This window comes from Coccomyxa subellipsoidea (genome assembly GCF_000258705.1).
Source record: "Coccomyxa subellipsoidea C-169, whole genome shotgun sequence".
NCBI lineage: Eukaryota > Viridiplantae > Chlorophyta > Trebouxiophyceae > Coccomyxaceae > Coccomyxa > Coccomyxa subellipsoidea.
This window is the reverse complement of record NW_005178032.1, coordinates 573,911-599,782: the sequence shown is the minus strand read 5'-3', so window position 1 is coordinate 599,782 and position 25,872 is coordinate 573,911. Positions and strand designations below refer to the sequence as shown.

Sequence of the window (25,872 nt, the reverse complement as noted above, 5' to 3'; positions counted from 1 at the left end):
GTGCCCTGATGACCTGACTTCTTTATGTTAGTCCGCATGGTGTACATGCCAAAAAATAGAACAGTGTGCAAGGTGGCACAGTCCTGAGTATCGGCTGCCTACAACAGAAGCCACGGCTTTGCTTGCCCCGTGTTGCCCGTCTGGAATGAGGTGGATCGCACAGTCTGATCCTTTGTGAATTAATACGTTAGTGCTGTGTGTCCGTTGTGCGAAGGCACTAGTAAAGGAGGACACGGAAATTTCCGATAGGTCAATGTGCATGAGGCCAGTCGGACGATTTCTTGTGATAAGTCAGCGGCTGAAACGCCTGGTGCTTTTGGAAAACTCGAAAACCATGGATGACGACGCGGCGATGACGTCGGGACGCTGTAGTCACGGGAGCTGCTTGCCTCGTCCCCTTGATCTGTAAGTACCATTAAAACATAAGCCAGGCTGCGCTCATGTCTCTCATGTGCGCAGGATCTGCGAAGAGGCATGGCTAACGCATGCGGAAAAACCGACATGGACTGGAGGTGACGGGTGTGCTGATGTGAGCCCTTCACAGCGCAGCTTGTGGTGCAGGGGTGCAGAGTCATGGACAGGTCTGTCTTGGCACTTGAACTATCAACACCTACCAGCTTCCTGCTGTAGATGTGCGCATGTTAAAACACATCTGCACAAGTGTGCTGTGCTGTGCTGTGCAGGACAAAGAGTAGCTTCAAAGCCTGTGTACAAATGCAAATGGCATCTGTAAATTGCATGAAACAGAGCTTCTCACCTTGCTTGCGCAGCCTGCCATCGAATAAGAGCTTCAGGTGTGCTCGATTGTGATGCAGGGTCATCTTGGCAGGGGTTGAGGGCTGCCGCACAGATCAGTCAAAGATTGGCGCAGCCTGAGAGGCAGAATGCCAGCCAAGGGGGTGGCCCCTCGACGCGGCAGAGAGGCGGCGATGGGAGGAGCATCGCAGAGTGGTGGGGGCCCGTATGAGGGCGAGACCTCCAATGACATGGCCCGGGGGCACAACCTCAGGCACGCCCCCCTCGTTGCCACCCCTGTGGATGCCTACTGGTCACTGAAGCACAGAGCCGTCTTTGGATGACTATTAGCCAGCAGTACTGTCCAGCTCTTTCATGTCCTCCGAATGGAGCTGTGCATGCTTCTCTCTGCGTTCAGTCATCTCCCTGGTAATCCAGTATAAATCAGTCATCTCCTGTCTGGAAATGATTAAGCACTCAGGATTGGCGGCAAGAGACGTTCCTTGATTCTGTAGGGAGAGGACGGGGCTGGCCGACTGCCAGACACGGTGACAGCGCTCTTCGGCTTATGTCTCCTGCATTCCTCTCAGTACAATTTGCCAGCCTTCTCTGCTCTGAGTGTACCCAGCCCAGGAGCCTGTCCTCCACCCCGCAGCCTCCAGCCTTCCTTCTCTGCATCTCGCTCTCTGGAAAAAGTCATTGTCTATGACAGGTGTCAGTGTGCATGCGCGCAGGCCGCGGCGGCGCGCGTCTTCCAGGTACATGGACGAAGAAGAGGAGGACGATGACTTTGACAGCGAGATGGAGGAGGACGAGGGGATCACCGGGGGGGCCAGCAACGGGGGTGGCGGGGGGGACTCGGCAGAGAAGAAGCGCGTTGGGAGGCCCATCGCATACCGGGGGGACCCCAACAACCCCAATTTGACCGAGGAGGAGCGCCGCCGCATCAAGCGGTGACTCACCGCCCTGCCGGCAGTAGTTTCTGCTTTTAGATATTCGGCAGCAGTGGGGCGCGTATGTCCATGGCTGCTTGGCAGTATAGGGATATAATAAATACTGCAGCAGCAGGCTCTCTTTCCTTATGTGCTCTCAAAGGCTCTCTTTCCTCATGTGCCCTGAGGAAGTTGGTCTCTCTGGGGTGTTTAGCAGAGAGGCACGACTCGCCTGGGTACATGGGGAAAGAGAATGCCACACAAGTTTTCAGCGGCATCAAGCGGTGAGTCAGCGCCCGGCTGGCAGTCTCATCAAGCGTTGCTGTCGATGACAGCAGCAGGGCCTCTTCCCTTGTGTACTCTTATCAAAGTCCTGTCTTTTTGTGGCCTCCCCGCAGGAGAATTGCAAATCGGGAGTCGGCTCGGCGCGTGCGGCAGAAGAGGCAGGACGTTATGGAGGAGCTCCAAATCAAGGTGGGAGCTGCTGATTCTTACTCAGCACACTCTCTTAGCTCAAAACATGCACCAGTTGCTGCTCTGGGCGCCTCATCTTGTGTTGCTGGTTCAGCGCTAGCATGTGACAGTGCAAGTTGATGCTTCACAAACTGGGCTGGGAACCTCTTGCATTGCCACATGCGAGTGCTTTGTCAGGCTGTGTGCGGGCACAGATCACACACAACTCTTGGCAGTATGTTCACGCTACACATTGACATACGTATTCACTATAATAGGATGCATCACACAAATGTCAGACTTGTGCAAAAGATGATGCAAAAAGTTGTCTCACCGTGACAGGAGTCCTGCGGTCACACATTGGCACACAAGCACTCCCAATCTGAGACCTGTCTTGAAAATTCTGCAATTGAGAGCAATATTTGGGAATGACACGTGCAATGCAGGTTCCTGAAATGATAGCGTTAGGGATGACCTGAACTCCATCGGATTGACATGCCATTGGTGGAGAAAGTGCCAAGCCAGGGAAGGTTCGAGAGGAATCATGAAGCGGTTGCTGCCACGCACCTAGCCCTGGGCTGTTACAAGCGAGAATTAGTAATAATAATAATAATGCCGGTTTGCGCAGATAAATGCGCTGCAGAGCCAGAACCAGCGGCTGATGTCACACGTGGGCGAGGTGGAGGCGCACAAGAGCATGCTGAACGGACAGGTGGCAGCGCTGCGCAACAAATGGACCTCAGCCTCCAGCGACAACATGCGCCTGCAGTCCGAACTCTCCACCCTGCACAAGACGCTGCAGGTACGCCAGGAGCTCTCTTTGACTGTAACATGGGCCTCTTTTAGTCCTGCTGGTGATGAGGTGGGTGCTCCTTCTGCTAGTCCCGGAGTGTGCTTCGTCGTGTGCAGCATCCGAGGCGGCGCTCATGCCGTGGAGGTGTTAGAAAGGTGGCTTTTGCGCTTGGCGTGCATTGAAAACCTGCAGCAATGTGCCCAAAGTGAAGCATGGATGCTGCTAAGGTCCTGTCCGATGCAGCTTAGCGGCATCCATGCCACACTCCGGGCGCGTCGCAACTTTGTTTACAGTGCAAGCTGTTAGAGAGTTGAACTTGTGGTGTCGCAGCTGTCCTTCTTTTGTGATTGTGATCACCTGATCCGCGCGTGTGTTGCGTGAGCGCAGATGCAGCAGGCAAATCTGGAGCTGCTGCAGAGAGGCAACGCCGGTGCAGCCGCGCCCCAGCCGCAGCCGCCCGGCACGCCAAACGCCGCCGACGTCTTCGGCAACATCGCCGCCTTTTATGGCCTGCCCAACTCCGGCCCGGCCGGCCCGGCAGCCGCCGCCGCGGCATCGGCCGCCCCGGCCCCGGCCCCGGCCCCGGCGGCTACCGGCGGCTTCGGCGGTGGGGGTGGTGGCGCCGGCGGGGGGGTCTCGGCGTTCAGCAACAGCGGCCCGTCTGCGTTCAGCCCGATCCAGCCGCTGCACTCGGCGGGAATCGCGGCGGCGAATGCGTACGGCGTGCAGCGGCAGCAGTCGGACGCCTGGAACGTGCGTGATCTCTCTTTTTCCTAAAGCAGGATGCGCACCCTTCAATCGACCTGACAGCTTCTCGAGCAGAGAAATTCTTGCTTGCCAGAGCTGGGAAACCCAGTTGGCAGAGAAAGTCCCAGCTTTTGCAAAGGAACATCTCTTTGCTCAGTGTGCTGCCAAGTCCCTGGTCCTAGTATATGCCTCCAACAGTGCCGTCATAAGCTTTCCAGCCGAAATCAGACGTCCAGAATGATTCCCCTGTAAAAATCATGGAGCGTCCTTTGCAACAATGCCCAAATGTCCCCAACTGTATGCTCGAGATTCCTGAATGATGACCAGTCCGATTTCCAAGCAGCACAAGTTCGCAGGCAGGCTTCGCTGCCGGGCCCACTCCATTTGACTGCCTTGTTGTCAGTGCATCACACCTGTGCGCACGAAGTAGCCTTCAGCCTGACACGTGAATTGTGTCACAGTTCTTGCATGCGGCTGCGCGCATGGGCAGCGGCAGCTTGAACTTGGGCGCGATGGGCAGTTTGGGCAGCGGGCAGCTGGCAGAGGGCCTGGGCCTGGCCGGAGTGGGCCTGGGATCCAGCTCAGCGCTCAACATCGCCGCCCTCAACCCGGCCGGCTCCGGGCGCCTTCCCGACCTCGCCCCCCTCAACACCACCTCATCCGGCAGGCACGTACCCTCTGCCTCCTGCACGGGAAGAGCAAAAGAACAGGCATTGCTGTCAGTCTTGCATCCAGCAGGAGCAAGCATGGTTGTTGGTTCCTACCGGGGCTGCAGGAGCTGGTGTCCTTTGCCAAGACTCCCAGCAGAGGTCACATGCGCATGCTGTGCCCGATGCCAACAATCTCTTCAATTCGAAATGAAGTTGCTGTTTCTGAATTCCAGACACTGTAGCTTTCAAGCACGCAGCTTGTTGACAATCTTCAGTGTGTCCTCTGAAAATATTTGTGGGCCTTACGGACTTGAGGGCCACAGGATCAGAAGAGATGTCATGCTGGACAGGATAACTCCGGTGGTATTGCTTCTGTTGTGCAGTTCAAGCGGAAGAGGAATTTGACCCTCCATATTTGTTGCCCTGCAGGCTGTCAGACCTGCCGCCGCTGCCGAGGGCAGGCAGCGGGCGGCTGCCGCCTGGCATCGGGCAGCCGCCGTCCGGACAGGCCACAATCAGCCGCCCCACGCCGATCACGGCATCGCCCGCTGCGCCGTTCACCGCGCAACAAGACGCCGCCGCGGCCGCAGCCGAGGCGATGGTCGCGCGGGGGAGCTCCACCGCTGATCCAGTGGTGGGGAGTGGAGGGCTTGGCTCCGCCAACGGGGGGCCGGCGGCGGCGGGCATGGGGACCGCGGTGGCGCACCCAGTGGCGTCGGGGGGGACTGACGTGCAGAAGGTGGAGCAGAAGATGGAGGAAGCTCCTGTCCGGTGGCGCAGCCCTGACAACGGCCAGACCGGCATGCAGGTGGGCGTTTTTGCCTTTGTAAATATGACCGGAATGTGTGTGATAGCCATTCCTGTGCACAAAATGAGCTGCTGCAGTCCCTCTTTTTAGGCAATATGCCCAGGACCTTTGACAATCAAGGAAGTCACCTTGACATCTTCACGCCTAGCAGGATGTGCTTTTTGCACACAAGAATCTGATGGATGTAGAGATTGTCGGGGAACTTTTTTGATTGGCATATGTGCAAGACCACTGTGAAATGTGACCATTGCAATGACAAGAGATCACCTCTCAAACAGGCGGGGGTGACTCACTCGTGGGGCAGAGGGCAGACCGTAACTACGGGCGCGCCGCCACCGACTCGGCCGTCGCTGGAGGACATTTCAGCGCTCATGTTCCTCAAGTCCAGCGATGCAGCGCCCAGATCTCCCGCCATGTGACACCCGGCCTAACTCGCCCCCAGGCATGTGCCTCTTTTGTACTCTTATGTCTAATCTTCAATCTGTATACGGTATACAAGTATGCAAGTAGTAGGGTCTTGCTTGGATCTGGCGAGTCCAACAAGGGATAGAATTTGGCAGCCTTTACATGCAGCTTGTCTGCAGACGCACCTTGCCTTTGGCAGGAAAAGCGCGTAATAACAATAATAATACTACAAGTAACAAATATATTATATTGTGATTACCAAATCCGATGGTCCATCTCTGTTGTGGGCAGTGTTTAGCACGAAATTGTGAGAAAGGAGAGTGCAAGACACGAGGGCATTGCAATATAAGTGTTTGTGGGCTTCAGGACCTCAGAATCTGGTGTGAGTAGCGGAATTGCCACATTCTGCCTCCCACAGTCAATTGCATCTTGCTTGGCTGATCGCCATTGGTTGGTGGAGAAGGTTGAATGCGGGAAAATGTACGTCATTGTCATATGCAAGCGCTGTGAACTTGATAGGCTCTGTGTAACTCATGTGTAGGGATAAGGCCGCTAGATACCCAGCGAGGGCCACAAGGCAGAGGCTAGGGATGGCATGCAACCAGCAGCTGGTCATCCTGGAAGAGAGCTGCATTCGCGCTGCTGTAATGATGATGACATTGCGTGGGCTGTAAGGACAAACTCCCTTCATGGCGCATTTGCTTTGGCATGTGGCGCTGCCCTGTGATCTGCTTGGATGCCCCTTCCTGCAGAGATGCAGGGCGCCTGATGAACCTCAAGAGAACATGCAATCAAACGGGAACAGCTCAATCCTATCAAGTAGACTTAACCTTGCAGCCTCTCCTCTGCCAGGCCTCTCTGACTGCCTCTGGAGTGACTTGAAGTATTTTTCTTTCCTGACTGTCTCAATAAGGCACCTGCTGCTGTTGCAGCTCTCAGCTGCATGCAGTAAATGCCGAGTCTGTGCGTATGCGAGCGATAGAGGTTTCAAATATTAGCTTTCTTTGTTGTCCTGCTTCCTCCCTAGACCTGTTGTCTTGGACTGGACACGGCATTGCACACTTTGCAACCCAGAGAATGGGTTGTCGTGCGCTGAAAATTTGATGCTGGACAGTCAAAAGTTGGAAATGTATCACGAGTCGGACATGTTGGCTAAGGTGGTGTGTCGCTATGTACGATGGTGTAAAACGAGATCTTCTTTCTTTGATTAAAAAAGAAACCAGTCGCCACGCATGAATTTTCATGCATGTAAACCATGTACATGTGCCGCTTTTACATACGGGATGTCTTCGAATCTACAAAGATCTACATGGCACAAGACACAATCAGTGCTGTCCACAGCAACCTCAAAATTTGCAGCAGTGAGCAACAACAATCAAACACTTATCCCTCATATTGACGACTAGGACTCCATTGATTGCAGCAGCATTACATGGCCTCGTTCAAATGTTCCTGGTGACAGAAGCTTGCATCTTCAAGCGCCAATGCGTGCAGCCAATTTTGCTGCGCAGTGAGAATGCAAGTCTCTGTGAATATTTCCATCACACAAACAAACATGCGCTAGACGCGTCTTCTTCTATCATCCAGTCTGCAGTCAGACAGCCGCGGGCTCAGAGCTGCCGCCGTTGCGTTTGGGCAGCAGGGTGTCAATCTCATCCTCCACCGGGCCTGCACAGCAGCACCAGACGCCCACATCAGCCCTCCATACACAAAAAAAATAGGCGATGTGCATTCGTCAATATCGCACCCGTGTGTTAGAGCAGGTGCTGCCAAAGCATCCGCAGACTTTGCAAATGTCTAAAACCCATTTACCCAGTAACAGGGTCCCTTCGATCTTCCTACGTTTCCAGCTGCATTCTCTGCCCTTCTGCTTCCCTCTACTGGGTACAATCCCCTGCCAACCCAGCACACATTGCAATTGCCAGGCAGCCTGCCCTCTCTTCTCAGTAAACCCCTCCTTTAGGGACAGCGGCTGCAGCGCTCGGCAGGGGCCGCCCGGGGCCGTCACCTGCTCGAGATCGAGTTCCGGCTCAGTCGGCGGCCGGCCGGCCGCCTCCGGCCGCACGCAGGAGCCGGGCGGTGAGGGCAGAGGAGGTGGTGTGCGCGGGGGCGCTACCTGAGTGGTGCTGCGGCAGCTCCAAGGCTGAGCCTGTGCGCAGCCGCCGCGGCAGCATCCGTGCTGCGCGTTCCCACACCGAGCTCAGTGCCCGCGGCAGCCGCCCCGCGCGGCCCGCCACCATGCAGTTCCTGCGCAGCACCTCATGCGTGTGAAAGACGGCACCACCGCAAAGGGTTCCGTGAGCAGACTCCAACAATGCAAGCTATCCCTAAGATTTGAGCGAGGACCGTGAGCTAGAAGGCGCAGATTCCATCATTGCCCACCTGGACACCCTCTGACTGCAGCAGCAGAAACAGCGCACACCAATACCACAACGGCAGCCCTAAAAATGGTGGCTGCGCTTAGCATCTCCTGGTGATGCACACGAGGCGGTCCAGGTGATGCAATATGCAGAGGGCTGCCTTGCCCAGACACTCTGGTCATGATCACGCTGAACTGATGTGTCCCAGGAGAATGCACGGCAAGAGAAGCCTCGCTGGACTCCGCCTGACATGCTACTACTGCCCGTGTGTGGGAATCCGTCATGCCATCTGCTGGAGAGTCTGTCCAGCGCAGCCCAACTCCCACACATGCATTGGCACAAAGGCGATGAGGGCCAGTGCCCAGCTTCATCACAATGTCATTCTCTAGGGCCACGAGATCAGAGAAGTTCTCTGATCTTGTGGCCCTTTCAGAGCTAGCTTGGGCTGGGCAGCCTTTACCTGCAGCTGTCTGCAGGCGCACCTTGCCTCCTGGCAGAAACAACGTGTGATGATAAAACACAAACGAGGAGAGAAACAGTCTTTGTGAGGGCACGGCACCTGGTGAGGTATTTGAGGAACTCGTCCACGAGGATGACCGGGAATGAGAGCCATACGACGGCGACCCATTCGGCGGCGGAGAGGGGCGTGACCGAAAAGATGAGGGCGGCCGGAGGCACGTAGAGGATGAAGCAGTGCAGCGCCATCGACAGCGCTATCGCGCCCAGCAGCCACAGATTCCTCCAGGGCGGCAGCTGCGATAAACACCACATTGCACCCCTTTACTGGTGGGTCCATTATATGAACTCTAGATGATCACCGTAGTTCGTTGGTGAGGTGTTAGGTGCCTGATTTCAAATTGGCATGTTTGAGGCACGACATGCATAGATACGGTCCATTATATGAACTCCAGAGGAGCACTGCAATTCGTGGGTGAGGTGTTAAGTGTCTGGTTTCCAATTGGCATGGACGAGGCAGGACATGCGTACATACGTCATGAAACCATGGTTGATTGCAAGATCATGATGCATTTTAATCAGGGTGGAGGATGTGGAAACCTGACAGGAATGAAAAGACCCCTGTTGAATGCGACGGGCCATGCTGGCCTGACAAGGAAAGAGGCAGCGCCTGATTTGACACAGTACTACTGGCAGCGAATGAGAGAAGGACACCCAGTTGCCGCAAGTAGCCTGGGAGCAAAAAGGGTCTCATACTTAACTTTTCAAACAAGAAACAAACAGGCGCGATTCAACAGAATCCTGATCACTTCCTCTCACATCCCACATCAGCCAGCCCACTTGTGTTGATATCAGGCTCAGGGGATCCAGACAGGGCAATTAAATGGCATCCTATCGTTTGTCTAGAGCGAGTGGCCGAGCCTGAGGTCCGGGATCAATCATTTGTGTTCCACCCCTCGAACTTGTAGGGATGAAAGACACAATGGTACCTAGTGGGGGCAGCCCTCCAAGGTCATTCTGCATGCTGGCAAAGAGGCGCCAGGAGTTGTGCTTGCAGCCGTACAAAGCACAAACTTCCATTGCCCTGCCTCACCAGCCTCTCTCACAAACTCCCCAAACGCTTGCATGTGCCTGTTTAGGAGCAAACTTCTCTCGAGAAAGCCGGCGAGAATGTGTGCTCACCTGGAGCAGCGAGTTGTTTTCTGAGAGGGCGTTGAGCGCGTTGAACATTTCCACGACCACCAGGACGGTCATGGCCACCGTGGACGGGTGCCGGTCCTTGAACACCGCGCAAGCCGCCTCGCTGTCGCAATGCCGAGACCCCGTCACATCTCTCCAGCTCAGGCCGGGGCCGCCCTGTACGCGCCAAGTCATATTCCTCAAAAAGAATGACTTGTTTTATTTATTTATTTAGGGTTTATGGTTTATATTTCCTAAACCCTAAAAAATACTATTATTATTACACGCTTTTCCTGCCAAGAGGCAAGGTGCGTCCTGCAGACAAGCTTGAAGGCTGCCATAATCCTACCCCTTCATGGATTCGCCAGATCCAAGCAAGACCCAATCAACCGTGGGCAAAAAATATATAATATATATATATGAAATGTAAACCCTGTGCGGATTGCACCTTAGATCGCTGCCAACGCAGCTGCACTGTACCTGCGAGTAATTAGGCATCTGCGTGCTGTTGCAAAGCAGGCTCCACACAAAGACCATTTTGTACATAAAACAGGTCTGCTGAGTGGCTGTGAGGGCATTCCTGGCATGCAGCCGCTTGAAGAGATAAAGGCGCAGTCTCTTGGACTGTGTCATGCGATTGCTAGGCCTTCTCGAAATGTGGTGAAGCATTGGCTGAGGGATAGAGTGGCGCTTATGCTCCTTTGTTTTTTGCGGCTGAGACCCCACCGCTATTGTCTGCAGCACTCTGGCAGTGGGAACCCCTTCAAATATGCTTCAATGGATGGCAGCAACAGTGTGAGATGGCACTTCCAAGGAAGGATGAGGAAAATTGCAGGTGCATGGGGGTTAACATGCAGGGTCGCTTACACAGTGTCATGCAACGCGTTGTGGAGGTCTTATGAAGTATTGCAGGAGGGAGAGAGTGGCATGTGTGTCCAAAATTCCTGCGCTGTTCTGCAGCGATTTTGCAGTGGACCGTTGCTAGGCATATTCGGGACAATGCTAAAACAGCGTGAGGTGGCAGATACAAGGAAGGGCAAGGAGTGGTGCGCACCGGGGAATAGAGGAACCACCAGGCGAATCCGCCGCAGGTGGCAGCGCCAACATAGAGGCCGATGACCATGTAGCGCACAAACAGCCACCGGTTCACTATCCCATCCTCCGTCCTGCGCGGACGCATGCCATAACTTTTTTGCTTATCCATCTTTTTTCCTGCTTTTTTTGCTTCTTTTTGCATTCTTCTATTTGCATTGTCAGCAGTCTGACACAAAAGCCAACACGCATGTTCGGCCAGACACTTGATGAGCATCGCTGTTCAATCCAGTCTGATCTTGTTTTCTCGGGGGTCCATAGAGGGCGTTGCACCAGCCTTTCACCATTCCCCTACCAATGCAACACATTCTGCATGTGCTCGTTCAGTTTGACAAGTGCTGCATGATGTGCACTCGCAAGGCAGCCCTTCCTCTCGTCTCCTTGGCGCTCGCACTGCCTTGATGCCTGCATGGCTCCTTCGCTAGATGCACAAAGTATCTCATATGTTCAAATTCCATGTTTGCAGTGTGTTTGGAGGAGCTGTGCACCTGCGCGGGCGGCTGGTCATGATGTCTTTGTCCGGGGGGTTAAAGCCGAGCGCCGTGGCCGGCAGGCCGTCAGTCACCAGGTTGACCCACAGCAGCTGCACCGGATTCAGCACCTCCGGAAGACCTGCACCCACCATATTATCTTCGGCCTCTGTACTTATTGAGGGGACAGATCTCAGCGCAGCGACCACAGAAGTACGCCAGAATGCATCCAGAGACCAGCGCTCCAAGATTTAAGCCTTTGTACATTACTATATGCAGAAAGAGTGAGTAGTGAAGGCTGCAGACGGTCAGCCAGAAAGTTGTGCATCGCTCTATGTGCTTCAGGAATTGAGCGCTGCAGAACGAGAGCGTGTCCGAATTTACACAATACGGATACCAAGCTCTTTGGCTGAAGAGAGCGCAGGAGCTTATTGCTGCATGCCCCCTCAACCGGACTCTTCCTAAAGCTGCCAAATACAAGGACTGTGCATCCAAATGTGGAGACCACAGGGGGAAAAATGTGTCACCGATGAGGGCGGCAGAGAAGATGGCAACCACTTCGCCGATGTTGGAGGAGACCATATAGCGGATGAACTGCTTTGTGTTGGCGTATATCGCGCGCCCCTCGCTCACGGCCACCACCTGTCACCATTACGTCATCGTTGAGACTGACAATGCAGATTACACTCATAGCTGCCTCGAGTGTGCCTCTGTAATATGAAAAGGCTGTCATTTACACTAGAAGTGTACACGGACGCTCCTCATGGTCACCCCGATTGGATCGTGTGAACTGGGAACAGTGAAATTGTGCAATCTGGCGGTTTGTGAAGAGCGGGTGTATGGGCCTCCAGCTCAGCTGCGGCCGACAACTATGACCATGTCCACGAACTTCCAGGGAATGATCTGCTGTCTCCAAAGCAGCAAAAGTTCAAAAATTAGTAAACTTGGGCCTCTGCTCGCGCTGTCTGTACAGCATAAACGTAGAGAAGCTGCAAGCACCGGCGTGGGAAGGTGGTAATCCCATATAGTGAGTATAGATCAAAATCAATCTAAGTAGGTTTCTCACGATGGTGTTGTCATTGAGGTTCATGTCGGCGGCTATTATGAAACTACGGCATGCTTGACAATTTGCTCTTGTGCCATTTTATTATCTAGGTGCTTGTGTGCCACGGTTCTGCTGTATCTGAAGCACGCAGGAGGATGCGCAAGGCAGCGGCACGCCCGGTGCTATAAGCAGAGCACCTAGATTATAATTGGCGGATCTGGCATGGAAGGTTGGCAAGTGTATACCGTATGTACGACATAGAACTGAAGCAATTCAAAGTAACAAACTCACGATGGTGGCAAAGTTGTCGTCTGCAAGGACCATGTCTGCGGCGTGCTTGGCCACGGCGGTGCCTGAGCCCATGGCGATGCCGATGTCAGCGCGCTTCAACGCCGGCGCATCATTCACCCCGTCCCCCGTCATCGCCACCACGTGCCCCTGCCGCGGTATGAATGAAGTCAAGCTCAAGATTACTCATGCCGCGGCATCATTCAAACTCAAAATTACTAACGTGCCTCGGCACCACATGCCCCTGACGCGGTGCCAGTCAAGTATGGATCACTCATGCCGCGTGTAGGGCGCGTAGGGTGGCAGTCAAATGAGAAACTGGTGTTTGTGGATTGCAAGCCATTGTGAAGCTCTGCAGCCCGGCTGTTGCATGCCACCAGCTGGTTGGAGCACACGAAAGTGATTGTTATTGTGATAACTCAGGAGTTGGGCACAATCTGTCTTCTGTACTGCACCACAGGCTATCTAATGCTGCAGGCATGCATGTCAATAACGACGACTGGCTGGCGTGCTTGGTAGATAAGGTTGGGGAGCAACGTCGGCACCTGCTGCCTGAGGCGGTCGACGAGGAGGCTCTTATGAGATGGCTCGACGCGGGAGAAGACGTTGAGGCGCGCAACTGCGTCCGCCTGCGCGGCCGGGGACATCTCGCTGAACTCCGCGCCCGTCAGGCTCAGCACGCCAGATATCCCCGCTGCACCCTCGTCCAGCGCCGTCACCTGCGCACAGCATAGATTCTGCATCAGCTTGTGCTCCTTAGTTCCACCCCAGAAGGAGAGTGTATGAAATATGGCTTGCGTAAGGCTGCCCTACCTCGTTCTGTCGGGCAATTTTGGGTGTAATACCCGACGAGTAGATAAGGTCGCCCACGCAGCATGCACAAGCCAAAAAGGCTGACGACGAGTATTACTTGAAGGAAGCAATCTCAATGTTGAATGAGCAGCAATGGACTGGGCAACCTTGGAGTCGACAACACTCAGCGTAAAGACTACTGTAGGGCATGCGCCTCGAACCCTGATATTAAATATGTAGTCCAGAGCAGGTGTGGACTGTACATTGCATCACTTTATCTGTGACAAGCAGTCAGGGGGTAAAAGACCACTGCAGAGGACTGGAATGATATATGGAAAGCCATGCCCATAAAAATTGACAGCAGAAGGAAGAGAGGGCCTGCGCACGTGTCGGCAGACGGCTTCGGCGGTGGCCTTGTTGTCGCCGGTGACTATTATGACGCGGATGCCGGCCGCCCGGCAAGTCGCCACCGCGGCGGCCGCCTCCGGCCGCGGCGGGTCGTGCATTCCCACCAACCCCAGCAGCATCAGCCCCACCTCATCATCCTCCGTCACCTGCACATGACCAGAAATTTATTTCTGCATCTGAGTTATTAAAGCAGACACATGAGAAGATTATGATATGAAGATGGGCAGTGACAGACTGCCTACAAGACCAATGAGCCTCAGGTGGCTCCCAGAAGGTCTCTTAAATGATAAGAGTGCCGTGATACTAATCATTATCAATATATTTATTACTTTCATATTTCCTTTTTTGATTTTATCTGTTTACGTATTATGAACCAGACAGCGCAATTTGGGCATTGGACTGTATTGATGCAGGTTAATAGAGGGTTTCAAAAGGTTTGAGAGGCTTCAATGACCAAGATCTTGCTCTATGCAGTCAATCCCTTGTGCAAAGCTTTTGCAACAAGAGTTTGCATCAGTTTGCAAACCGGCAAGAGGTCTTCTGTTTCCCAATACTTCAGGGCAACAAGGCCAAGAAATACCCAGGACTGCATGCACAACGACCAACCACAAAGGCAGTCGCAAAGCAAACTTCCTCTGGGAACTCTTGCGTTTGTGTATTCCATATCACATCCCAGCAGGATACGCTAATAATTCAAATTTTGGCTTGGGCCGGGAATCGCACCTGCTCATTGCTGGCCGCGATGGATCTGCGTGCAAGGGCGAGGCAGCGCAGCGTGTGGTGCGAGCCGTATGCAGTCACCCGCTCTGTCAGCGCCCGCCTCATCGCTGACGTCATCTGCACGCTCCCGCTGCCATCATTCAGCAGCACCTGCACCAGATTTGGCAATAGCGGTTTTCCAACGCAGGCCGCCTTATAATGGCAGCCTCCACAATCCTATGCATTGCCCGCAATCAAGTAAAGCAAGAAGTGGCGAATCTGGCACGTGCACGCCGAGAATCGAAGAAAGAAATATCGACCAGGCAAAACTTACCACGAGTCTGCCATGTGCGAGGAAAAGGTAGCCATGCCGACGACCACAAACAGAAGCAAAGCACAAAAGTGCAGAAAGAAAGCAACAAAGGAATTGGACAGGCAAAGGGGCTGCTGCGCACGTGGGTGCAGCGGGCAAAGATGGCTTCGGGGGCGCCTTTGACGAAGAGGGTATCTTTGCCGGCTCGCCTGCAGCGCACGCTCATCATCTTGCGATCCCGGCTGAACTCCAGCGCACTTATCTGCACACACATGCATACAGCTGAATTCTCTTGGTTATGTGTCCACGCAGAATGACACTTCTACGGACCTTACATGCCAGAGCAGCGTGATGTGCTCCGCAGAGCACTGTCAGCCCTGACAGGTCGCAGAAAGGGACCACTGGCTTCACAGCAAAGATTTGCCCACATTTACCGTCTCATCTGGAAAGCGAGTGATCCCCAATGACACCTGCCAAATTTGCACCTTGCCGGTCCTGTAAAATGAAGAACGCCATGCCATTTTGTCTGAGCCTGTGGATCCCAACGGTGCAATCACAGGCCAGACAGGTTGGAAAGCAGCCACCGGCTTGCCAGCAAAGACCAACACAATGACTTGTCTCTTCTTTGAAGTCGAGGCGGCAGCAAAACCTGTCAAGTCGGTCCTGTTCAAACGCTCCCAAGCCAAATGGCTCTATGTCTTGTGACATCCGGGCGGCTCACTGGTGGCACCCTTGCAGGGCACGGGCGTGTCCCGCAGGCCAGGCAGATGGCATTGGACCATTGCTTCCCAACAGAGTCTGGCCACACACTTGACGTCTCTTTGGGGTCTTTCATCCCAATGTCACCTGCCAAGTCTGCACCCCTTGCAGACCCTGTAACTGCAAGGCTCCATTCCTTCATGTCTGAGCATGTGGGCAGCTGGGCCAGTATCACCCTTCAGCCAAACGATCGGTGCCTCATCCATCTAAAGAGGCTGCTCAAGCCTTGTAGTTATCAGTACCGAAGCCTGAAAACTACTAACAGAAATCCAACTGGGGATGACCCATATGGTACCTGCCAGTCTGCAAGTTGCACATCCTGTGACGCAGAGCCTATCGGTGGCTGCGCCAGGTCGACAGGCCGCACACTCGGTCTCCCAACCCCTGGAGGGGCTCTACATCTCTTACAGACAAGCTCACCCGGTGGTACTTGAGTGCCTCCTGATAGAAACGTGTCATGCTTGTTTCTTTGCAAATGAGGTTAGCTTGGCTAGAGACCCACCCGGTGGTTTTCGTGCTGCCAGTTGAGAATGCTCTTTCTTCAGCTGAATAAGTTCTTGGCTAGACATATCTGAATGCCATGATACTGTGAAAGGAGGGGCCAATCTAGGCTTCATTGGGAACTCACCCGGTGGTACTCGTGCTGCCAGTAGTCGTTGCAGAAGGTGGCGCGCTCGCGGCGGGACAGGTGCGCTAGGGCCCCCGGCATGTTGGCGTAGCCGGCCAGGCCCACCTTCTCCGCCAGCACTCGCAGCGCCACCTCTGTCGCCTCGCCCACCCTCGCATACACCCCCGCATCTGCGCATGCAGTTTTGAAATCTCTCATATTGCGCGTCAACCAGGCGGCCTCCTGGGCATGTGGCTCCTCATCAAGCCTGCATGCGCTTTGCATCTCATCTCGTCTGCACCTGCCAGGGGAAGACCCTCTCAGCATGCATGTCACAAGGTTGCAATAGAAGAAAAATGCACACGTGGCATCCAGGTCAGTCTGAACATGCTGCAATTTACAAGTGCCCTAGGGCCAATGAGGGACTCAGAATGCCAGTGTGGGCAACATGCTCAGAAGGGTGCACCATCATCACGCAAAATAAAAAAGCCCTTCAGCCTGCGCATTGCTGTACGATGCTGCAGTAGGCAAAGAGCACTTTTAGATCAGCATGATGGTCATGCAAGCCATTGAAGCATAAGCAAGGAGAATGATATGGAAATATAACGGTCCAACAAGGGCGTGTTGCCAATATGCAGCGCACATCCTGATTTTCTGATAAACGCATGACTTTGATGTGCTGAGGGAGGCTTGCCTGTGTCGTAGGTGAGCGCTGAGTCATTGCAGAGCGCACAGCATGCTGCGGTCTCCAGCACGCTGGCCTCGTCAGCGGGGGTCTCAACAGGCCCCCCCTGTGCATCCAACACGCTCCCCTCCGGCGCATACGTGCCCCCTGCAGCCAAGTTCATTCGCTCCCCTCAGACCTAATGTTCATGCGCTTCAGCCACCATTGACAGAGGGAGACCAGGTGCAAGATGGTGTACCAGGTCTAGAGGGCGTGCAGAAAACTTCTGCATGCTTCTGCACGCCTTGTCCTAGCCAAGATCCATTCGTGCTGCCCAAAACTCAGGGAGCTGATTTGCAATGTATACATTCTACACAAAGTCCTTCGACACATGAGCTGTGAAAAGGGGCAGCTGCGAGCTTAGCGTCGTGTCATCTGCCTTGGCAGCCAGTCAAGCATCCCCTGAAAGCAGTAGAAGGCATGCAAGCGGCTTTGGACAGACAGAACAGATCTTGGAGGAAACGAGTCAAAGCGCGCACCTGTGACCCGGAATTCGGTGAGGTGGCCGTTGGCTGACTGGACTACTGCCAGGCGGGCAACGCTCATCTGGTTGGTGGTGAGCGTGCCCGTCTTGTCGCTGCATATCACCGTCGTGCACCCCAGAGTCTCCACCGAGGGCAGGCTGCAAAACAGCATGCATGATTAGATCCACAGGGGCCCCCTTGCCATCATTTTGCACGCACACCCCCCTCTCTTGATGCTGAGGGGAGCAGCTCTCCGTGAAGATGTAATTCGGCACTTCACTGCATCTGATGACATACAAAAGCCAGCAGAAGCAAAGCTGGTGAGAGCATCGCTGAGCGGGGGGGGAGGCAGAGAACATCCCCGGGGCTGAATGGGCGTCTTTTCACCGGTTGCAGTAACAATCCCTTGCGCCCATTATGCATGGGGGAAGTTGACAGCTGCCCTGATGTCTCCCCCTGATCTGATTGCGCACCATAGGGGAGCAACCTCGGTCTGAACATTTAGTTCCTGGCAAAAGCCTTTTGCTTTTTCAATGTAATGGCAGGCAGCAGACCAGAACCAGGCCGACTTTCTTTACGCCGCAAGGAGCCCAGGTATGCAATGAGAAAATCCCAAACGCAAGTTTGCTGGAGGAAAATTGAAACCCACCTGCGGACGATGGCGTTGCGCTTGGCCATTTTGCGCGTCCCCAGGGCGAGGCAGGTGGTGACGACAGCTGGCAGGCCCTCGGGGATGGCCGCCACGGCCAGCGCCACCGCGATCTTGAAGTAATATATCGCCCCCTCCATCTGCACCCACGAAGGCAGACAGTATGCTCTCCTGCCTAGATTAGAGTGGTCCGCACTGCTTGAGGAGTTCTTTGGCCCATTTTTATCATCTTTATTTTGAGCTCCCGAGCCCCTGGTTTTGCAGCTCACTTTATATTTCGGCAGGCCATAACACGACTGTCCCACCTTTCTCACGTGCTTCTCTAGATTGGGCGGATTAGAAACTCACTGGCTGCTAAGCAATGCCCAAACTCTGACAGGCTGCACAAAGCTCTACACAGCCTCTTCCAGCAAGGCACACTGCTGTGGCAAGAGCCTACCTTGGAAGGACCTAGCGCAGAGTTGTGCACAGGCTGTGAAGCAAGGGCGGCATAGGCAGTGCACATTCTCGGTGCCCAGGAGCTAGGCAAAGTAAGTGAGCATTGTACACCGGTGGGCGCAAGAGATTTTGCATGTAAGACTGTCCAAGAATTGGGCTTCAGGAGCTAAGTGACAACGAGGGGCGTCTCACCAGGTTGCCGTGCACGGGGTCTCCAAACCGCGGGATGTTGATGACCCACACCAGCACGCAGATCACTGCTATCACCTGCGCATTCGATTCCGCTCTCTTTGTGTCATCATTGATACAGCAACTCTTTTCAGGTCACCATACAGACAGTTGTCTGCACATTGGAGGCTCTCACTGTACAAGGCAGGGCAAATATTTATGCAGGAGGGAAGAAAAGGGCAGCACCTTTGACAGGAAGGAGCCAAACTCATCCAGCTTCTTTTTGAGCGGTGTCATCTCATCCACGGACTCCGCCATAGCGTCCCTGTCGCCAGCAAGTGCTAAGTAGCTGCACATTATTACTATCACATGATGTTCCTGCCAGAGGCAAAGTGCGTCTGCAGACAAGCTGAAGATTAAGGCTGCCACATATCCTGCCCCTTGATGGACTCGCCAGATCCAAGCAAGACCCAATCAGCCGCAGGCACCGTGCTCGATATTCAAACTACCCCCCACCGGCCGGGGCACAAGCTGCTCATTGTAGCTTGTGCAGGTCCAAAACAATCGAGCATGTTGAGCACACATCTGTGAGACCGCTCTGGGAAGCATGGCTCAGGAGAGTAGGATGAGTAAAGAGAGGCGCGCGCCTAATCTTGCCGATGGCTGTGTTTTGCCCCGATCCCACCACTACAGCCCTTGCCCTCCCAGCAGTCACCACCGTCCCCTGCATCAAAATTAAAGCTTCAAAGTTGGGTGGTATTTCAGGGACACTCGTGCATGCTCATGTGAGAAAGCAAGGCAGCACAAAAGGGGCGATTGTGTGCAAGAAAGGGGTGCTCACAGAGAAGAGCACAAAAGGGGCAGAAGTGTACAGAAGGGTTGCTCACACAGAAGAGCACAGAAGACACGTATGTGCAAAAAAGGGGTGCTCACAGAGAACAGCAGGTTGGTCTTGTCCTGGTAGACGGCCTTCCTGTCCCTCACAGCCTCCAGGTACTTCTCCACGCTGCCGCTCTCACCCGTTAGTATCGACTGCACAGCAACCCACATGCTATCTGTGAAATGCAAAGATGAAGACTCTTCTAGGCAAGCTGATTCATCTTTGCTCTGCTTAAACAGAGACCACATCTGCGTGACTGATGCTTCACAATTTTGCTGGACACAGCAAGTAGCATGCAGCTTCTCATGCACAGATCAGGGTCCTTCTAGGCAAGCTATATCAACTCCGACATGCTAGAAAAGAAACTCGATCTGCATGATTGTCACCCCATAAGGTCATGGACACAGCTACCAAATATGCAGTGTCTCATGCACAAATAAACATTTAACTAGACAAGCCTCTCAACATCATCAGTCTGCTGGAACTGACAGTATACATGTTTGAGGAATACTTGATGACATTAGGGGATGCCGGGAGTGGTGTGGGTGTTTAAGAGACATACCTGGTCCACTCTGAAGGTGCTGCTGAACCTCTGTATGAGCCGCAGATCAGCTGGCACCTTCGCCCCAACTGCAGCAGCACATGGGGATGCATTTGGCAGTCCAAATTTCTTGACACAATTTAGGGCAGGATCTAGAGCCCTTCAAGATCACAGGTGAGGCTGTAGATGCGCATATCACTTTCAGCAGGTGCCCATGAAGATCAGCATTAGTCGGTTTACGACAACAATCCCAACATGGACTGAATGGTATCAGACTCCACACTTGGACTGTGTGGACTCTGCCCACCACCCAATTAACCTTGGACCGATCACCGCAGATGGGATAATCCTTCATTCATGATCCCCTGCAAAGACTGCCCTCAAAGGGCTCACAATTACATGACAGGGTGCAGGAGGGTGAGAATTGCAATGTGTGGGGTGGCCACCCACCGGCAATTTCCACCACATCTCCTGGCACGAGCTCCACTGCAGGAATAACAGTCAGCCGGCCATCTCTCAGCGCCGTTGCAACATCCGCCTGCGCATAAATGACCCCTTGCTATTACTCCAAAACCCTGCCCTTCCTGGTAAGTAATACGCTGGAAGAGGGGACTCGGAAAGGGTGTCAAAGGCATGCCCGGGGGAATGCCCTGAAAGAGTTTGACACAGTGAGAGGGAGGATGGGCAGAGCATCACCTCATAGGCCTTCAACTCCTCTATTGCCTTCTCTGCATTGGTCTCCGTGATGACTCCAACGGTCGCTGCAGTGTCATCAGTCGTCACTCACAGCATAGCGCGGGACGAAGCTCATGAATGGCAGGTGTTCTTGTATGGTCAATCACCTTGCTTGCATCAAGGTCACAGAAGCAGGAGGCTCTTGGGATTACCGTTGGCAACAAGGATGGCAATGATGACCAGGGGCTCAATGAAGGCACTGCAGCAAACAAACATTCGTCACATTTTTACCTTGCAAGAATATCAACCTTCTTCATTCCATGCATGTCAGACACCTAAAGCTGATGAATCTTACTCTCGTGCCTTCTGTGACCATTGTGTGCATGCACTGACAGCAGGGCAGAGCACTCACCTGAGCCCACTCTCACCACTCGCGAGAGCAATCAGGAAGTCCACGATTGCCGCAACTATGAGGATCTGCATCAAGTGCAGCAGTGCAATCAGGCAACTCCGCAGGCCTCTAAGTCTGGTGCCAGGGCTATTAGTGCAAATGGATTCAAGCGATTGATGTCATCTGGGTCTATGCATGGTGTTAAGTCCCACCTTGACCAGGAGATCGTCGAACTGCTTGAGTACAAGCTTCCAGAAGGGTGTGCCTGCGCATCAGCCTTTGACTCAGCCCTGAGAGCAGGATCACGGCTGACAAAAGACGATGCAATGCCGCTAGATCAAGCAGCAGATCGGGCTCACGGGGGACCTCACCCTTGTCTGGAGCCAGCTCGTTCCTGCCATAGATACTGCGTGCCTGCACAGATTGTCACGGCAGCTTCAGTAAAAAAGAGGACAGGCACATCTTGGATGCCAGAGTCATTGATTGGCATACACCAAACCGCTCACCTGCAGGACTTGGGCGCTGGAGAGACCTGAGGCTGCATCTACAGAGAAGAACGAGAGCACCTGCAGAAAGATGTTCTCGGTCAAGCAAATGACGTTCACCTACGTGCCTGAGAATTGGAATGCATGGGATTTTCACAATACAGATAAAGTGGTGATGAGGGTCCTCCTGACCTCATTGACGTCTTTGGCGTGAGGGTCCTCCATTGAGTGATCTATCTCAAGAGCTGCAGCTTCTTTCTGACAGCTGGAGAACGCGGATCATGGATGCAACATAACTTCAGATAAATTTGTCAGCATTGTTGATCTTGGGCACTGGTCCCTTCCTGACTGCTGCAAGTACTGTCCTCTTCAAGCCCACATGCCCATCAAGTATCCAGATTTTTCTCTGGACTGGCTGACTTTGCAGCATCATTATCACCTTGGCTCATCATTGTAATCATTTCCAACCCAGACAAACACAATTTCATTTTCAATCGTGTTTCTGGTGACACGGAGTGGAATAATCCTGATCGAGTTGATGAGAAGGGGCAGCTACAACTGTTCCCATGGACAAATGCGGTGCGTCATGCACTCTGGACAAACATCCGGAGTGTCTCGTAATCGACTTGCGTCGTGTAATGACAAATCTGTTGTGGGTCGAGATTGCAAATGCCAAGGTTGAACAGCTGAGGGCTTTGCTTGACCCCAGTTCTATAAAACCCCAACGGAGCACATAATGCATCGAGATTACGATGTGCTTGCATGTCAGCAAAAACAGTCTCACTGTTGATTTAAAGAAGATTTAAAGAAAGGAAATCGATGTGTGATTGCTCCAAATTGTGCATGAAACGTGGATCTGTATCGACAGAGTGCACAACGTTGCCGATGTCGATCTCACGGACAGATGACGGAAGGGTGCTTATCTGAAACGCAGTGAAACGACAGCGGATACAATAAGATTTCTATGAGTATTGATGATCAAAGACATCAGAGACAGGTTGAGGGGTGGTTGTGGCCTTCAGCAGTCTGGCACAAACATTCCACCTTGGGCATTGGCTATTGGAGCTCTCGTTGCTGTCTCTCTTTATTGCGCTCTCACCATCTCTCCGACACCAACATCCAAAGTCAGACTACAACTTTCAGGTGCTGGCCTCCCTTCATCACTTCCATTGTCAAGAGCCTAGTCATGGTCCACTCAGCTGTGTTGAGGCGTTGATCTGATACCAAGCATCGTCAAAGCACCTGACATTGTCATTTTGGCGATCACAGGTCTCAGTGATCATGCAGAGATCGCTGCATTGGAAACCAAGGGGCTCAGGCCATTGGCCTCAAAAGCACGCACCAGTGCAGTGGATCCTGTCAGAGGCTCCAATAGTGGGCCACTTTTGGAGCACATGTTTGTCTGCGTCACCTTCCATTGGGATGTCTCGGGCCTCACTCTTCTGCGCCAGGTGGAGCCCTGCTGCCACAGCGCTTCCTTTGCACAATCCTGTCAAGACCACATCGCCTGAATGAGCATCAAGAAGCTAGGAAGAGCGGAATTCAGGTTGCTGTAGAGCACCGAGACCTGGTACAGGTTTGCAGCTTGTGGGAAGCCCTTTCCTGTCACCGGGACACACCATATTCCATTTCTGTAATGATCGGTATGAGTACTGCGCATCGTTCCACCCGGTTGATTAATTGGTCGGGTCTTGCTTGGATCTGGCGAGTCCATCAAGGGAGCAGACATGTGACAGCCTTGACCTGCAGCTTGTCTGCAGACGCACCTTGCCCCTGGAAAAATCTGCGTGATTACTACCATGATAACAGATCAACATTGCCATCAGGTGACCTTGTTATGTCTGTTCTGCTGCGCAGGCTGTGATGACAATATCGCACTACCCGACAACGGTGACAATGTGCATCATCAGCAATCGGCCGGAGCTCCTGCGGCAGGCGATAAGAGAATGGGGCTCTGGGGCGGATCACTGGGTGTGCGGCACTAATCAGACCCTGCTCGATCCGCTGCACCTCGCCTTTGTGCACCGCAGCTACATGGACCAGGCCTTCAAAAACAAAGGTATGCCCCCCATTGCAGAGTCCTCAAACTACTCAAATGTCTATGGTCCTCGAAGTTGGTAATTGTGTTGGTACTCGGACAGGTGCTCTGGCCATGCAGAGCTGTTTAGCTCTGCTGCATCAGGTAGAAGTTGTCTCATGGCAAGATAGCAAAACGGCAGAGAGATGCCTTTGGCTGCTGATTTTCTATCAGATAAAAATACAGGCTGTTCCTGCCAGAGCCAAGGTGCGCCTGCAGACAAGCTGCAGGTAATGGCTGCCAGATGGTTAACACCTTGATGGACTCGCCAGATCCAAGCAAGACCCAATTAAGTATGGGCACGGTGCTCAGTATGTGCACAGCTCCTGCAGCTGGCAGCGAGATTTTGGCATGGTGAAAAGCAGAAGCAGTAGGCCTGTTTAGATATCACCCAAACAATCGTTCTAATGACACGTTTTTCCCTGCCAAAGGCAAGGTGCGTCTGAAGACAAGCTGCAGAGCAATCAAATGCCACTGCAATTTGGAATTAATGCAGATCTATGTGGGTGTGTTCTTTGCTGCTGCAGATTACACCACCTTCATGTACCTGGAGCACGACATGAACGTGCCCTGGCCGGCGCTGTTGGGGTGGGCGGCAGATACGCCCCTTTTAGAGCCCCTGGGGTTCCAGAGGGGATTCTACCGAGTGGAGCCCAGCCAGCACACCGGTCTGCCCACACTGACGGACCAGATCGGCCGCATCAACATTACGGCCTACGAGAAGAAGCTGCGCGTCCGCTTCCGCGACGAGGTTGACCTCGTCAAGGTGTGACTCAGTATCAAAATCATTATCATTGCATGCTTTTCCTGCCCGAGGCAAAGTGTGTCTGCAGACAAGCTGCCATGCATCCTACCCTTGACGGACTTGCCAGATCCAAGCAAGACCAATTAATTGTGAGGGCGGTGGTCGATATTTACACCGCCCCTGCCAGGCTGGGGCCCTTCACCAGTCAAGCAGAAGAAAGCCCATTGGATGGCCCTGTTGGAACAAGAAATAGCTGGGCATGTAATTTTCAGAAGTTTTCTCCACTTGCTGCGTGGTTGGTATTGGAGCGAAGCAGATCTCTCAGTGACTTGTGGTGCAGTGGACAGCCATGGATTGGCAAAAGGTATCTTGCTTTGCTTGATGTTGTTCAGAGTCCGGTCACTTCTGATGCTTGCTGCTGGATCACTTAGATGTGCATCAACATATGTGTGGTGCGGTGCAGGAGAAGCATTTTGTGCAGCTGCCCAACCCCTACTTTGCAGTGTGGGTGGCCACCCGCAGTCAGCTGGCCAAGTTCCTGCGCTCAGCGCAGTGGGACGTGCGATACAAGCCCTGGGCGGTAAGCTCACCCCTATCTAGCCCATATTGGAGGGAACTCAAATTTTGACATCTTCACTGTCCTACTAATGGCCTTGATGGCACAAAGGCCATATGGGTATCTGTATTGTTCTACTGGAGGATGTATCTAGTGCCCCCGACCCATTGCATGTGACACAAGACTGGTTCACCTGAGTGCCTGTTCCCCTCATCAAAGCATCAAGAACCTTCCTATGCATGAATATCGTGCCTAGCATTTTGGTGATGTGCTTACCATAATAATTGGACTTGACCCATGCCCTGCAGTGCGCTCGCACAGCAGCTGTCCGTTGCCCTATTGTGCTTGAACAAGCGCAATCAAACTCCAATACCAACGGATATTTTCTTCATTCTGAATTCATGAATCCATTGCACGTCTGCAGGTACGGGCGATGGCTGCATGCGGGTTGCAGTTCGTGGACGTCCCCAAGGGCTTTTTCAGCGCGGCGGTGGTCCCCTACAATCCGGGGGTTCCCCAGCAGAGGCAACCCCCCAGGATGAACGTGCACGCGGCCATCGAGCACATGTCGAACAAGTACTGCAGCGCCATCACCGGCGGCCAACTGCACTGTACCGTGGCAGCGCATGAGTTTCTATTTGCGTGAAGACCCCGAGAAGGGCTTGGGGTTCAGGGGTTGCCGAGCGGAGGGTCTAGCACGCCCGCTGCAGCCACGCACCCGGACGCCAGTTGAACAAAATTCGGCTGCCAGCAAGACTTTTCATATGCGTGAAGACCCCCGGCGGGATGGAGGGGTCAGAGGTTCAGGGGTATTCGGGGGAGGGAGGTCCCTGTGTGAGTATTGATCACCAGGATGCATGGGTGATGTCGGCAGTGCTGCGTACTGAAAGCATCACGATGGGCGCGGATTTGAGGGGCCGGCGTTGCATGCAAAGGGGCAAGGAAGCTTCTTGAAGGGTCAGGGATTGTGTATTAGAGACAGGGAGCAGCATGTGTTGAAGTATGGGCAAAGCAACGAAGTAAGTTCGGAATGGGCCCGGGGCTGCAAAAATGCAAGTACAGGAACGAAGTTTGGGCATGCTTGTTTC

General features: G+C 53.5%; 3 protein-coding genes across 3 annotated transcripts; 2 read left to right on the top strand and 1 right to left on the bottom strand.

Moving 5' to 3' along the window:
- Nucleotides 1–4,946: 4,946 nt before the first annotated feature.
- On the top strand, nucleotides 4,947–6,725 carry COCSUDRAFT_53867 (hypothetical protein). The gene is made up of 3 exons (XM_005646314.1): nucleotides 4,947–5,118; nucleotides 5,397–5,560; nucleotides 6,065–6,725. The coding sequence occupies exon 3, from the start codon at nucleotides 6,213–6,215 to the stop codon at nucleotides 6,519–6,521; it is 309 nt and encodes a 102-aa protein (XP_005646371.1). The 5' UTR covers nucleotides 4,947–5,118; nucleotides 5,397–5,560; nucleotides 6,065–6,212; the 3' UTR covers nucleotides 6,522–6,725.
- An 828-nt stretch (nucleotides 6,726–7,553) lies between these two features.
- On the bottom strand, nucleotides 7,554–21,631 carry COCSUDRAFT_66699 (calcium ATPase; the record flags this gene model as incomplete). Its single annotated transcript, XM_005646313.1, has 28 exons — nucleotides 7,554–7,770; nucleotides 8,443–8,636; nucleotides 9,522–9,695; nucleotides 10,573–10,684; nucleotides 11,099–11,222; nucleotides 11,608–11,722; nucleotides 12,417–12,563; nucleotides 12,959–13,132; nucleotides 13,592–13,759; nucleotides 14,337–14,483; nucleotides 14,768–14,887; nucleotides 16,013–16,182; nucleotides 16,686–16,823; nucleotides 17,195–17,337; nucleotides 17,829–17,968; nucleotides 18,459–18,533; nucleotides 18,681–18,759; nucleotides 19,016–19,158; nucleotides 19,368–19,466; nucleotides 19,877–19,944; nucleotides 20,306–20,393; nucleotides 20,552–20,616; nucleotides 20,743–20,789; nucleotides 20,943–21,007; nucleotides 21,134–21,186; nucleotides 21,281–21,335; nucleotides 21,428–21,487; nucleotides 21,599–21,631. The coding sequence occupies 28 exons, from the start codon at nucleotides 21,629–21,631 to the stop codon at nucleotides 7,554–7,556; spliced, it is 3,213 nt and encodes a 1,070-aa protein (XP_005646370.1).
- A 585-nt stretch (nucleotides 21,632–22,216) lies between these two features.
- COCSUDRAFT_66698 (hypothetical protein) lies at nucleotides 22,217–25,430 on the top strand (the record flags this gene model as incomplete). The annotated part of the gene is made up of 6 exons (XM_005646312.1): nucleotides 22,217–22,549; nucleotides 22,676–22,857; nucleotides 23,264–23,465; nucleotides 24,011–24,249; nucleotides 24,692–24,808; nucleotides 25,209–25,430. Exons 1-6 carry the CDS (start codon nucleotides 22,381–22,383, stop codon nucleotides 25,428–25,430), a joined length of 1,131 nt encoding a protein of 376 aa, XP_005646369.1. The 5' UTR covers nucleotides 22,217–22,380.
- Between the last annotated feature and the right edge of the window lie 442 nt (nucleotides 25,431–25,872).